A 13,906-nucleotide genomic window follows, 5' to 3' on the forward strand; every position below is an offset into this window, starting at 1 on the left:
TAAGATTTTAGATTTATTTCATAGATGAACGGAATAAGATTCAATAAGGTTATAGACACTGGCCTCAACATTTTGTTGAGAGTCAAATCTGATACCAAGGTTTATGGCTGTGGATACAATCTTGCTAACCAGTGGATCAATATATGGTTGAAGTTTGCCTGCTGTGGTCAGGGCCAATGATTATTACGTCAGTCTTTTCCAAAATACTATTACTATGAGGTGAAGATACTATTATCACCATGACACCATGAGGAAGCCAACAATCTGAGGCAGCTTTTTGGATGCTGGATGAAGATAAAGATAAAGAAGCAAGTAGAAGATGGGAGAGTGCAGAGAAAGATAGCTGGGTGGGGCCGATAGTGCTGAGTGAGACTGATCCCTGCACATTCTCTTGGCTGGCAACTGGTGCGTGTGCCCACTATAGGATCATGGTCAGGATGGCAGCATGGGCAGAGCCAGGCAGTGTTTGCCAGTGTGCCAGGGACAGAGGGGCAAGCCTATTGAGATGCAGTGTGACGGACACAATGGGCACGACAGACTTGCTGCATCAACAGGCTTTTTGCTGCTGTGGCCAGAAATAAACCATAAATACCCCCGCTGGCCTCCACCGACCCGCTCGCCAGGCCTGCACACCCACACCCTCACACTGAGACAAACAGTAAAGAGAGATAAGACAGAGGAAAGACAGAGAGCGAGGCTCCTACGTGGTGCAGTGAAGCACAAGCCATCCAGGTAAAAGACAAAAAAAAGATCATCCCTCTATACCTGAGAGGCCTTTTCTATCTTAAGCTCTCCGTATTTCTTCTCCTATCTGCAGATGATAGCTTGCTAAGAGGCATTTGTGTGTGCCCTATTGATGTTATGTCCTTGTATAGCCTGTGCAACAGACACAACTAAGAGTAGAGTAAAATAAGATATGCAAATATTTGGTTTTATGTTTTGCTTATGAGCAAATGGATTCTGCCTAAGCATCTTTGTTATTACCAACCATGTGTTAAAGTAATATTATGTTTCCAGGGTTGCAGGATACACCAGTGTATTATATTCATGTAGTGAAAATAATAATGCAAAATCTCTAAACATTTAGTTGTTTTGTAGAGGGAAAATGACAGAACAGCAGGGAACCCCAGACCAGCTGCCTGCACACAAGGGCCAAGGAGGAGCCGGTGCAACATATAAGGTACGTTTCACAAAAGTTTTTTAGTTGATGTTGAAATGAAAAAGTCTGAATCATCATGGGCCTGGGACTTTGCTGATCACACCATCATCTCCCCAACTCTTCTTGCCTTGCAGTTGGCGGTTTTTGAGTTTGAGAACTTTCGTGGGAAGAAGGTGGAGTTGTCTGGTGAATGTAAAGACCTGTGGGAGAAGACACAGCAAGTTGGCTCAGTCATCGTGGAGTCTGGACCGTGAGCGATTCAGTTTCCCCCTCATCAAAGTTGTTTAACATTCTCAGGGTAAAATTGTTGAATTGATACATGATGTGTTTTCTCCATGTCCACAGGTGGGTTGGGTTTGAGCGTCCAGGTTTTGCAGGAGAGCAGTATGTGTTGGAGAGAGGAGAGTATCCTCGCTGGAGCACCTGGACCAACTGGATCAACTGGCAGAGTACCTACAGCCTGAGCTCATTCAGGCCCCTGAAAGTGGTCAGTATCATGGATGTGATGTTAGCAGATGTAACCTCTTGCAAGTCATGCTCAAACCTGATGAATTTCTCTCCAGGACAGTGCAGATCACAAGCTACACCTCTTTGAGATGGCAGGCTTTGAAGGCAGAAAGATGGAGATAGTTGATGATGATGTCCCCAGTCTGTGGGCGTATGGTTTCCAGGACCGTGTGGCTAGTGCTAAGGTTGTCAGTGGAACGTAAGCTGCAACCCTCTTAGACATAAATAGTTTTGTTCTGTTATTATATTGCCCAGTTCTCTGACCCACAAATGTGATATATTACTCATTGTCTTCGCTTTGCAGGTGGGTGGGATACAGGTATCCAGGCTACAGAGGGAGCCAGTACGTGTTTGAGCATGGAGACTTCAAGCACTGGAATGATTGGGGAGCCACTGCACCTCAAATCCAGTCCGTCCGACGGGTGCGGGACATGCAGTGGCACAAGAAAGGGTGCTACATTCCCCCTGCCCCTACGCCTCCCAACCCCAACCCTAACCCCAATCCCAACCCAAACCCAAACCCCAACCCCAACCCCAACCCCAATCCCGATCCTAAACTCAAACCCAATCCCAGTCCCAACCCCAAATCACAAACACAACCCCAATCTTAATGCCACACCTCCCGCACCACCTACAGCAACCGGGGCAAGATGAAGGCAGCGAGCCAGGAGCCATTCTCACCAACATAACAACTCTTAGTTTAGACTATCTGACCGTGCAATTCTGGAAAACCGGAACTGACAAACATGTATCTCTGTTGGAAATAAAAAGATTTGGCCCTAATTTTTGCAATCCGCACATTATTGCATCTTATTACGCATAAAGTGCATCTTATTCTGAGTAAAGGGAGACTTGGAATGTGTGGTATTCGGAGTCTTACAGTAATTTTGTGAGTGTCTAAGAATATGATTAAGAGCTATATTTATCATCTAAACCTTGAAAACACAATAAGCTTGAGTTAATCTAGGTATAATTTAAGGGGCCGATAATAATTTTACTCTTTAGAGAGCTCCACTTAACATGTTAAAAAGTAGTGCATTTTCAAATTAATTATCGAATTAATCAGAGTTCTAGTGGTTTGAGACAACACATTTATAACAAAAGGTTTGTGTTACAGTCTGAGGCATTGTTTTTGAAAGATATAGGAATTTATAAAGCTAAATCATGCTAATGATTGAATTATGGGAAATGTAGGAGCGAGTGATTTAAGAGCGGGACCATAGACTGCATATATAAAGTGAATCTACATTAGAGAACAAAAGTCAGGAAATGACTTTTGCCTTTTTTTTTTTTTTTTTTTATTATTTATCTATTTATGGAAAAGCAAGAGTAAATGTCTGCATTACCTAACATATAGGCCTATAAACAGCACATACTAACTACTTAGTTAAGATTACACAGTCTTTAATCTATTTCTAAACGGTTATTATTTCCTATTTATTTTGTGCACAATATTCCTGTTGCTAAAGGAAAGTGGAGTCTCTTCCTGATGTGGCGAACAGGCGTGGACCCACTGCCATTGGTTGAGAAAACCGTTGGACCCGCCCATAAAGAAAAATCCCCATCCAGTCATACGCCATCTTCATTGAACAAGCGCGAGGGGAGGGATGGCAACGCGCAAAATTTGAAAGTTGACCGGAAATAACGCTGCCCGGGAGGGAAACAGTGCGTTTCTCTTGGGAACCGATGTTTTGTGTAAATTATAAATAAGTTTCACATCCACCCGCATGGCACCCGGTGAGTACTCCCGCATTACTCTGTGAAGGACGTGTGTGCTTGTGTTAGCGCGACTTGCCTGTTAGCGACGTTAGCAGACAGACGGTAGCTAACGTCAGTTAGCTACAGAAGGGACGCAGTGTTGATGTTTGTTGCTTCGCTCCCATCTTCGCCCCCCCCCCCCCACACTTACACACAATCACACGTCTATTCACTTCGACCACTTGTGTGTCATGTCCTCAGGTTCGTTTCTTATTAGGAAGCCATGTTGAAGTTTAAATACGTGAGTCAGGGGAGCCTGATACCGATGGTCTCCTCCACGGACCCCATCGCCAGCCGCAGCTCGCGACTCAACCAGGTGTTTCAGGTAAAATGTGCCTTTGTGTCCTGAAGCTCATCATCTCTGTCTACAATAAATACAGTCTCCACTCGGCCTAAGACCAGCTGAGGTCATTGCTATGTCGCTGATTTCCTGTTCCGGTGTTGATGCGATGTCCACAGGGCCGTGCCAGTCTGCGGGGGCAGCCGGAGGGATGCACTGTAGGCCGGGAGGAGTTCCTGGAGGCGCTGCTGCTCCTCTACCAGGAGTGCACCTCCCCGGAGCTGATGAGCATTCAGCACGTGGCGAACTTTGTCAACAAGTGTAAGCATGCATTCTAAACCTATACTACATTTCTATGTTGTTATTTTAGCTTTTGAAAAACATGACACATTTGCTCTGGGTCTTCTTTACACTTTTCTACAGTAAAAAAAGTGACCTATGCTTTTTGTCTAGCTTTTTGTCTATGGCACTCATCCCGTACCGCCATGAAAAAGTGATCACTAAAAAGCATAATCCATTATGAGCAAATTACAATAAGACATTTGCTAGAATTATCTATATTTTATAGTATCAATATCGACGATTCTCAATTATTGTTTCTTTTAAGTTTAAAAACAGATGTTTGCTCCTGAGTGAAGGTTGTGGTTTTAAACATTTCTTTATGAGCAGCGAATGACAAACAGCAAAACATTTAACCGATCTTAGGTGGATTTATTTTGTTTTACATCCTAAGTGGGCTTGCACAATGAATAAGCAATATATAGATATATATTGGAATTTTAAAAGATTTTGCTACTGCTGAAAATTATATTTTATAATTTCCAAGCCCTAATCTCAATCTATAAGAGTTACATTTCAAAAATATCCTTTGAATTGTGATGTGTCCTAAATGTTGTTTCAATTTCTTTGTCACAAACGATGTGCTTGAAACCTCTGTGTGTTTTCTTTTTGTTTGTGAAACAGTTTCTGAAGTGGTCTCCGAGCTGCAGGCCCTGCAGCCTGGGGTCGATGACTTTGAACTGTGTTCGGTGGTCGGCCGCGGTCACTTTGCTGAAGTCCAAGTCGTTCGAGAGAAAGCCACTGGAGACATTTGTGCCCTGAAAGTCATGGACAAGGCAGTTTTGCGCACTCAAGAAAATGTAAGAAAAGTATTTGTTTATGGTGGGGACAGGCTGGGATGCGATTAAAATATAATCTTGGTTACAATGATCATTTGGCTGCAACGTGCAATCTTTTATGTGCCCTAGTTTTGTGGTTGATTTCAAAGGTTAATCCATTCAGACATATTGTGATACAGTACAGTACAGTATTGTATTTCTATGGGAGTAAGGGCTGTACATTTTGTGTTTTGCACAATCCTCTTTGAAGGCTTTGAACAGTGTTTTTATCTATTTTGTTTCCTTAAGTTGCAGTCTGAAAATGGTCCACTGGGGGGTGCTGTGATGTTGAATACATCTGTGTACATTATTTCACAGCTGTGCTCTCCAGCATGTGACTAATGGAACAGATTTCAGTCAGAATAGTACATGAGCTATAACAGGGAGGAGTCTGAAGTGAGCAATATAATGAACAACTCGTTTGAATTACAAATCTTTGCTCATGCCACCTGTCACTAATTTGCATAATTGTAAGTGGCATCCCACTTTAAACAAGCAAACAATAAAACATGCAAGAAGCTAGGAAGAGAGGTCTTAAATGATTTTAGTCCAAAGGTTTGGTATGTGCATTAGATTTTTTATGAATACTCTGAATACGACACAAACATAACATTTAAATGCTATTCATCCTCTAAAGTATTTTTTGAGATCAATGGTTTAAATTGATGAGTTGATGGGGATTGTACACTACTCATATTGATAGTTAGTGCTACACTATTGTTGCAGTTCTATACATGTGTGCTGATAGCCTACCTTGTCAATTCTCCTCAGCTGGTTTTTCATGAAGTAGAGCGGAGGATCCTGGCTCTTAACACCAGTCCCTGGATCCCACAGCTTCACTACGCCTTCCAGGATAAAGAACACATCTACCTGGTGAGGCTGCAGGCTCTGAATTTTCTTGTTGATTTTTTATTTTCTCAGTTTTTAAATAATGATTCATACTCGAGGCAGGTAATTACCATGTGGTGGGCTAGCTGTGTTAAATGGTATATGTAGTATCACTTCCTACAGTCATGGTTAGGGCAGGCTTTGTGCTGTAGATGCACAAAGCCTGCCCATCATGAATCATGATTTAATCATGATTTCGATTATGGGGTCAAGCGATCTCCAAAAACTACTATAATCGAGTTGAAGCGATTATTTGCCATTTTTTTCGAAAGAGACGTGGATGCGCCATTCAGTCCTTCCAACAATGCATTCAGCGGCTCAGCTGACTGGCTCTCACTCTCAAGCAGCTGTAAATTGAAAGAGGCAAGTTGCGTGTGTAGTGACCGGCGGAGAAAAGAACAGCGCGAGTGGAAAAGCAGGGAGGGCAGCCCCGTTCGATCGACAAGGGTAGAAAAGGTTCGAGCAGCAGCACACCATGTAGCGGCTGCGCTGCGCACCGCTATTCTCAAACGCGCTACGCCTGGCTGTTCAGACCGGTGCTATGCCATGTAGACAGACTGTGACTTCAATTCCGGTCGTAATTCCATTCGACACACTCTAGCGTATCGTTTCTGACATAGAGGAACCATAACAAATCGCGGGAGTTCTTTTTTTCCAGAGTTTTTGGGACGGTAGACATACCAGATACCAAAATTAACGTGTAGAAGCACTACAAAAGTGGAATTTTTCATAATATGTCCCCTTTAAAAAATAAAGCCTAGACTTCCGAATAATGGCACATAATCGTTTGAATAATCGGTTTGAAATTGTCTAAAATAATCGTGATTATGATTTTTTCCATAATCCAGCAGCCCTAATTTTAATCCAATTAAACTAGAAAAGAACTGAGAAAGATTGATGGTTGGCAATCTACATTTATCTTTCAAAAAAGTGCAGCAGCAGCACTGAGAGTCAGATAAAAGTGTCAATAAGTAAAAGATCTATGATTGTATCCTCAATGTCTGACGAAAAACCATTTCAATTGAAACTGAAAATGTAAATTCTATAATTCAATTTTATAAAACAATGTTAAAAAAGGTTTCTTGTCACTTTATTTCAAAATATAAGGAGTTAGTTCAGAATATCTGCATCCTATACTCAACTCACCTTTTGAACATTTAGTCCAGGCCACAGCTGTGCTTTCCATAACGTGACATCTGGCATCAGTCAGAATATGACATGAGCTGCTTCAGGAGGGGATGAGAGGAAAAACTTGTATGTCTAAGTAATGCTTTGCGGCAGGGGGAAACTGTTAGCTTTACGGTCCCCGCTAGGATTTTGTTCACATTAATGACGCTAACCAGTGTTCAACCTCCCCTGGACAAGATCCTTGAGGGGCTCGTTGGGCCTAGCTGTTGTTTTAGTAGCTCCCTGAAACTAAAATCTCAGTGTTTCGTGTGTAGGTAAAACACCCCAAGGATGTCAGTCCACAATGTGCATATCCATAATTCATACATCTTATCATTTGAGTCTGGTTAAGGAGGTGCCCAGACATATTTCCCACAAATGTTAGTGTCTGTCTAATAGTCTTATCTACAGCCGTGAAATAGAGTGTCAATTCTCTCCTCACAGAGAGCATCCCATGTAATCAGTGGGATAGCTGTTAAGCTCACTGAGGATCTATATTTTCTCTGCTGACCTGTTAGATTGGCACAGGGTGGAGGAAACAGCATTTCCTGCTCAGCCAAGCCTTTTACTGCATACTGCTCGTTGTTTTTCTTTCACTCCCCCTCTTCTTATACTTTCCGTCATTGCCCCCGCGTGTCTGTCTCCATTCTTCCTCCTCCTCTTTTTTTCATTCCCCCTCTGTCTCACCCTGCTCCCTAACTGAGCATGGAGGAAAATACAAAGCATCCATCTTTAGCGGTGTGTCAGAGAGACACCAGTCTCCCTGTTGCTAGGTAACACTGGAGAATGCTCCCCGTTCATTCAGTCTTGCGGACCATTCATGCACCAGGGGCTCTCTGCCTGTCATGGCTGTATGTCTGCAACCATATAGCTCAACCAGCCTGACCAGTGCCCTTCAGCTCAGGATACAGACAGCAGAGAGGAGAATTTGAGTCAAGCATTATCTAGGTTGATTTGTAATTTGCTTTTTTTTTTATTTAAAAAGAAGGCATCTGAGGATGAGATGTGTTTTATTTATTTATTTTTGGTCGTTACATGTTGATTCCTTTGAAAACACGTCTGTTTGTAGCCTGAGAACACAAAACATGTATTTTTGCAGTAATTATTGGTGTATTTTTAGCTATAGAAGATCGTTTTTTCGACTGCAGTATCAGATAAATCTGCAATAGTGTCTGGTGTTACATAACTGAATCTATAATGAGGAGAGCCACCCTATTAGCTTAAGCGAAAAAGTGCTTTGATATAAGCTCAGACACGTTGGCTGACACTTGTTGCTCTTTTTCTCCTGCTTTCTAGGACTATTTATAGCCACTTGGAATCTTTCAATGGCATGTTACAGCTGTTCAAATTAATTCTATTTAAACACATACTCATTCAAAATCCAAGTGGTTTTCATGTTACTTATTGATCGCTCACTGCAACATGTATCATTGCAAATGTGTCCTAAGGCGATGGAATACTTGCCAGGTGGTGACCTGATGTCCCTACTAAACCGATACGAGGATCAGTTTGATGAATCCATGGCTCAGTTCTATTTGGCTGAGCTGGTAGAAGCCATTCATACTGTCCACCAGCTGGGCTACGTTCACAGGTAAGACCCAGGGTACTGCATCTAAAAAGGCTGTGTAAACCTCATTCACGGCTCTCTGGAATAACATAGTAGTGGGTCATTACATACCAGTTCACCAAGGACTTCCCAGTTCACATGGATTTTTCTTGGAAATAAATCATGTGAATTATTTTATGGAACTTCCGAGATCCCATAGCTCCACTCCAGATAATCTTTTAGTTACACATTTCTAATATATGCCCATCCTAAATTTCATCTTTTAATTTTTTTTTTTTTTAACATGTATGTTCTATGTCTCAACTGTAATTTGATCTTGTTTTTGACCCATGTCTGTTGGTGTTTTTGTTTGTTGGTTGGTTTATTAGAAGGATTGCTGCTAAAATACTGAACAGATATCCACAAAAAAATATTGGAAGGATGGGATTTCTATTTCCAATTTCTTTCACATTGTTTTTTTAGGACATTTTGACCAGTTAATGGATCTTGATGAAAAAACATCAGGAATAGTCAGAGACTGTGAAATTTGGTGCAGCCTGACTAAATTTAACGGGACTCTTTGGGCTTTGGCAGAGGTACGAGCTCTACTCAGTGCCTTTCTCAGTTTTTCATCGGATTGGGTGGAAATCTGAGCTGGACGTTCACGAATGTAATAATAATCCTTTGAAACATATTTTCATGGAAATAGTTGTTGCTGTGTATTACAATAATGAAAAAATAGAGTAGAGTTGGTAAACCCACTTATAGATGGTAAATTGTATGTTCTCAAGAAGGAGGGAGAAGCTATGGGATTTTGAAGGTCCTATGAGCTGAATAGATTTTCATGTGAATTTCTTTAAAAGAAAATCCATGCGATTAACTGGGAAAGGTTCTTAATTCTGGGGGAATTGGCAATGAAATGACCCATTTGAAAGTAGGACCAGAGACTAATTGGGAAAATCTTTCTTAGCACCTCAATAAATCATTGTTTGTTTCTCCTTTGTCTTCACTGGAAAGCTGAATGTGCATAATTCAGGAAAACATTAACTAAACATGAGAAATGTTGCATTGTAATGTAACCCGGAGCACTGAACGGGATGTTATGTAACACAAAAACATGGCAGGACTTTACAAATGTATTCCATTATCGTCAGAGTGGTAGACATATTACAGTACTCAGGCAACAAACAGCTCTGTAAATGCCGTATCAGATCTCCTCTAAACTCTCCACTTGCAGAGACGTCAAACCAGAGAACGTTCTCATCGATCGGACTGGTCACATTAAGCTGGCAGACTTCGGTTCAGCTGCCAGGCTGAATGCTAACAAAACAGTAAGTAGATTACACAGTTCGCTTTGTGTTTTAGCTGTAGTATTATTGACCGTGACGTTATTGTCTTTAATTATTGCATTTTTTCCAGGTAGCCGCTCCCAGGGTGCCTGTTGGCACCCAGGACTTCCTGTCTCCTGAGGTCCTGATGGCAATGAATGGGGGCTCCTCTCACAGCACTTACGGGGTGGAGTGTGACTGGTGGTCCCTCGGCGTCATAGCCTATGAGATGATCTATGGCAGGCCACCTTTTTCTAATGGCACTTCTAAGACAATTCACAACATCGTTAACTTTGAGGTACAAAGAGTCTCATCTAGACTATTTGGATTATTAATTGTGTATTCTTATTAATAAAATTAATCGAATCTGACCTGTCATTTTCTCTAATTTATAAATCAAGAGTAGTTAAGAAATATACTGGATGCTAAGCATTGCCAGTATACTCAGTGAAATGCAGTCTGATTTACCCGAAGTCTTACCTGACCATATTAATTATGTGATTAATCCTTGTCTGTGTTGTTTGCCTACAGCAATTCCTAAAGTTTCCGCAGCAGCAGCACGCCAGTAAGCAGTTTGTAGACCTGGTGCAGAGCTTGCTGTGTGGAGCCAAAGAGCGACTCGATTTCCAGGGGCTCCACTGTCACGCTTTCTTCTCCAGTGTCGACTGGAACAACTTACGACACGGTGAGGAGATTCCTTTCCCTCAAGACTTTGTCTGTCCAGAGAAAAAGCTCAATTTGACTTGAAATTACGGTGTTGCTGTAATCATGTTGTGGCCGATGATATAGGACTAGTTGTAAAGCAGTAATGTAGTTTAAAACATAAATAAGTGCACTGTGTTTGTGCGGTTACACATAGACACCAAACAGAGATGTGTAGCCAGTGGTGTCAGTAGTAAAATAATGAGATTCTATGCGCCGTTGGCAGTGGGCCAGCTCTTTCCCGAGGAGCAGAATGGGAGGTAGCCAGAGACGAGAAGCAACACACGCGGAGTACAGAACTGCAACTCATCTGCTTCACAACAGACGCAGCACAAATGATTTTAGGCTAGCATCACCAGACATGCTCTCTGTGACGGAAATACATGTGCTTTTGGTGAACGTCACTCTTGCCATTCAATCTTGAGAGTGCACTGAATGAAAATGAGGTTGACATTTTCACCTGACCAGCTTTGGGAAAACACAAGGACACCCGCAGCATTCGCATTTATGGACATTTTCGGTGAAGCATGGTCACATTTAAGAACTGCAGCTCTACAGCGGTTCTGTTGTTGTCATGTGTAGCTGCAGGGCTGAGGAGCGTGTATTTTTCTGTGCAGAAATCGCTCTTTTTCAGATGAACAACCCCTGCTTTTTGATTATGGGGCAATTATGAAGCATTGCTGTGGCAGTCATCTGTATACTCTGAGCTGCTTTCCACTCATAATATCCCCATCAATGCTGAATAGTGTGTGTACATGTCTGTGTGTGTACGTGCAGGAAATGTTTCTGATATATTGATTTACGGCTTTTGATTATTGACCAATAGATATTAACATAAAGAAGAGAATTACATTTATACATGTTTGTTTTGGAACTGCAGCCACGTTGTATTAATAAGTGGGCACAGCTAGAGCTCTATGCTTCAGCTCTAGCTGATTAACTTGCTCTGCTGCAGTGAGGGAGAGGGAGTGAACATGTGTGTATGAGAGAGGGAGAAGGAGAGAGGGAGAGCTAGAGGAGGGAGGGACTGAGAGGCAGCATGTGCATCAGCGCGCGACTTACCGCACTCTAGGCTCACACCGCTCTGCTCCGTTCCTCCTCCCCTCCTTTCTCTTCCCTTCACCCTTGTTGTATGTATTTTTTTTAAATATCTTATACATTTTTTTTATTACCGTGTTTTATTACCTGATACCTTTTTTCCCTGCCCTCACTTACTCCCTCCTCTCATCCTTCTCTCCTGCAGTTCTCCCGCCTTTTGTTCCTGCATTGCACACTGAGGATGACACCTCTAATTTTGAGGAGCCGGAGCAGGCAGCCCCCCGGCCAGCCTCAGCAGCCCAGCCAGGAGCTCTGTCGGTGGGCTTCCAGGGCCTGGATCTGCCCTTTCTAGGCTGGTTCTTCAGCAGAGCATTGACAACATTGGCCAAAACTGAGTAAGTGCTACCTGTTTACTCTGCATGTTGTTTTTTTTTAAGGGCAACCCCCTCTTTTTCCTCTGTTCAATGCAGATACCTCTTGTATACACCTCTCTAACACACCTTTGTTGGTTAAAGTCCCTGTGATACCCTCGGCTTCTGTTCTTCCATTAGACTCCCCATAACCACGGCAACAAATTCCTGATAGCCTTGTTTCAGGTCGCCTGGTGTGGTGCCCTGGGCATCTGGTGTTGTCTCCCTGTCATCGGTGTTTTGCCTGTTGGGGATGAAAAGGGTTTGGCCATATGCCGTGTCAGACAAGGAATGAGCAAGAGGAGGGATCCCCCTCTTCTCTGAGGCTCTTTTTCCTTTGATTCTTGTTTTTGTGCCTCTGGATAGCACATTCACATCAAATGAATGGACCGGGGGAAGTAAGCTGGCGTTTCGTGCAATCGGTGCTGATTGGTATGCGGCTGAGTTTGTCAATGAGGTTTGCCGAGAGGTGGAACCTGACACATAGACATGCTCCAACCCTTGCTGCTGTTATTGTGCTTTCTCCGTTACCGTGCAGTATAATGAGCTCCTGACTTTTATAGCTTGGATTTTGGTCACTGTAATCATCCCTAATGGTCTTTGGCTTCTTAACCTCTGATGATAATGCAGGGGGATAGGATTCATTTCATTGCCCCATGGCAATTCTGTGGCAGGTTAATGGTGCTCGAGACTGCGGATCATGACAGCAGCAACAACAGAGTGGGAAGAAAAAGCGTGAGTAGATTAGACAGAGAAAAGGATGAGAGCTCAGATTGGGGAACGAGAATCTATTTCTACCATGATGTTTTTTTTCCCCCAGTCCCCACCCCCATCGTTACCCGTCTCATCGCTTCCTTTTATTTTCTCCCTCTTCTAATGTCTCTGTCCCTTGCTGTTAAACCATCAGTCATCTGTTCATGGTTTTTCATCAGACGCCAGTCTTTTCCATTGCTGCATTTGATCAAGAGGAGCTCAGAGCTCATAGAATGTGTCAGATTTGTGTTTGAGTGCATGTATATACTGTGTGTGTACATATTATTCTTTACAATTCCAAAAAGGAGAGAGAAATGAACGCAAATCCAGGCATAATGAAATGCTAATCATGTGTTTTGGGGGGGTTTACATTCTCTGTAAACTTGTCTGTCTGACTCCTCATTAGGAAAAACTCAACAACAAAATCCCCTTAACGGCTTGCCTCACATTTATATGAAGCCGACAGTGGTTTACTGTCAGAGAATCTTCTTTGCATGGCTCCTTGAATGTGGCCTCAAACACATTTAGGGAAATCTTTCCTTTTGAGGAATCTTGAGTTAATATGAAAGGTTCTGAGGTGTTTTTGAAAGACGTATATATATTTTGTCTATTTCTTTGGTTTTTGCCCACTAGTGACTGTGCATAAGGACAATAGTATCAGTTGGTCTGTATGTTTAATCATCATTTAACACTTGAGTCAAGAGTGGAATATTTAGATAACTGCTGACCAGATTGCCTTGAATTGACACTGCCAGATGGCTATGTTATGATAATATATAGTCCCCAGGGGATGATTCTTAATGATTTCCATAGTCAACTGACTTTTCATCTCATGCCGTCATCTGGTCAGTTTCCCCTTGACGTGATATCTCCAAGTAACACAATGTTAAAATGTTTGTTTGTAAGAATAAATAAAATTAATAAATACAGTCTGGCACCAAAAAACTAAATTGGTGAGGAAACAAATGCAGATTTATCCAATGAAACCCATTTGATCCAACCTCTCATTTTATGGAGTGAGTTGCTTATTTCCTTGATGATTGATTCAGTATTATTATTATTATTATTATTATTATTATTATTATTATTATGTCGTTATAGGCACATGGTTAAAACGACAGATACATTTTCAGTTTTCCAGAAATGATTGACAGTTCTGAGGACAAATCTCCTACCTTTGCAGTCCTGCATAGGTGTGGGATTTTCTACTCGC

General features: G+C 42.1%; 2 protein-coding genes across 5 annotated transcripts in view; both read left to right on the top strand.

Moving 5' to 3' along the window:
- Positions 1 to 505: 505 nt before the first annotated feature.
- LOC133973448 (beta-crystallin B3-like) lies at positions 506 to 2,449 on the top strand. Of its 2 annotated transcripts, none has more exons than XM_062411320.1 (6): positions 506 to 732; positions 1,099 to 1,180; positions 1,294 to 1,409; positions 1,505 to 1,646; positions 1,723 to 1,865; positions 1,971 to 2,449. In XM_062411320.1, exons 1-6 carry the CDS (start codon positions 506 to 508, stop codon positions 2,275 to 2,277), a joined length of 1,017 nt encoding a protein of 338 aa, XP_062267304.1. In that variant the 3' UTR covers positions 2,278 to 2,449. The 2 variants fall into 2 exon arrangements, with proteins under 2 accessions (XP_062267304.1, XP_062267313.1); XM_062411329.1 differs by having other exon boundaries at positions 615 to 732; positions 1,088 to 1,180.
- Positions 2,450 to 3,289: 840 nt separating this feature from the next.
- The window catches only part of cita (citron rho-interacting serine/threonine kinase a), a 34,082-nt gene continuing 23,465 nt past the window's right edge, over positions 3,290 to 13,906 (top strand). For all 3 annotated transcript variants that reach the window (XM_062398189.1, XM_062398188.1, XM_062398190.1), the window contains exons 1-10: positions 3,290 to 3,403; positions 3,626 to 3,749; positions 3,884 to 4,025; positions 4,668 to 4,843; positions 5,633 to 5,734; positions 8,365 to 8,507; positions 9,700 to 9,793; positions 9,882 to 10,088; positions 10,322 to 10,475; positions 11,736 to 11,925. In XM_062398189.1, the coding sequence (XP_062254173.1) occupies positions 3,648 to 3,749; positions 3,884 to 4,025; positions 4,668 to 4,843; positions 5,633 to 5,734; positions 8,365 to 8,507; positions 9,700 to 9,793; positions 9,882 to 10,088; positions 10,322 to 10,475; positions 11,736 to 11,925 (1,310 nt within the window). In that variant the 5' untranslated portion in view covers positions 3,290 to 3,403; positions 3,626 to 3,647. The remainder of the gene's footprint in view (positions 3,404 to 3,625; positions 3,750 to 3,883; positions 4,026 to 4,667; positions 4,844 to 5,632; positions 5,735 to 8,364; positions 8,508 to 9,699; positions 9,794 to 9,881; positions 10,089 to 10,321; positions 10,476 to 11,735; positions 11,926 to 13,906) is intronic.

This window comes from Platichthys flesus, chromosome 2, assembly GCF_949316205.1.
Source record: "Platichthys flesus chromosome 2, fPlaFle2.1, whole genome shotgun sequence".
Classification (NCBI taxonomy): Eukaryota; Metazoa; Chordata; class Actinopteri; order Pleuronectiformes; family Pleuronectidae; genus Platichthys; species Platichthys flesus.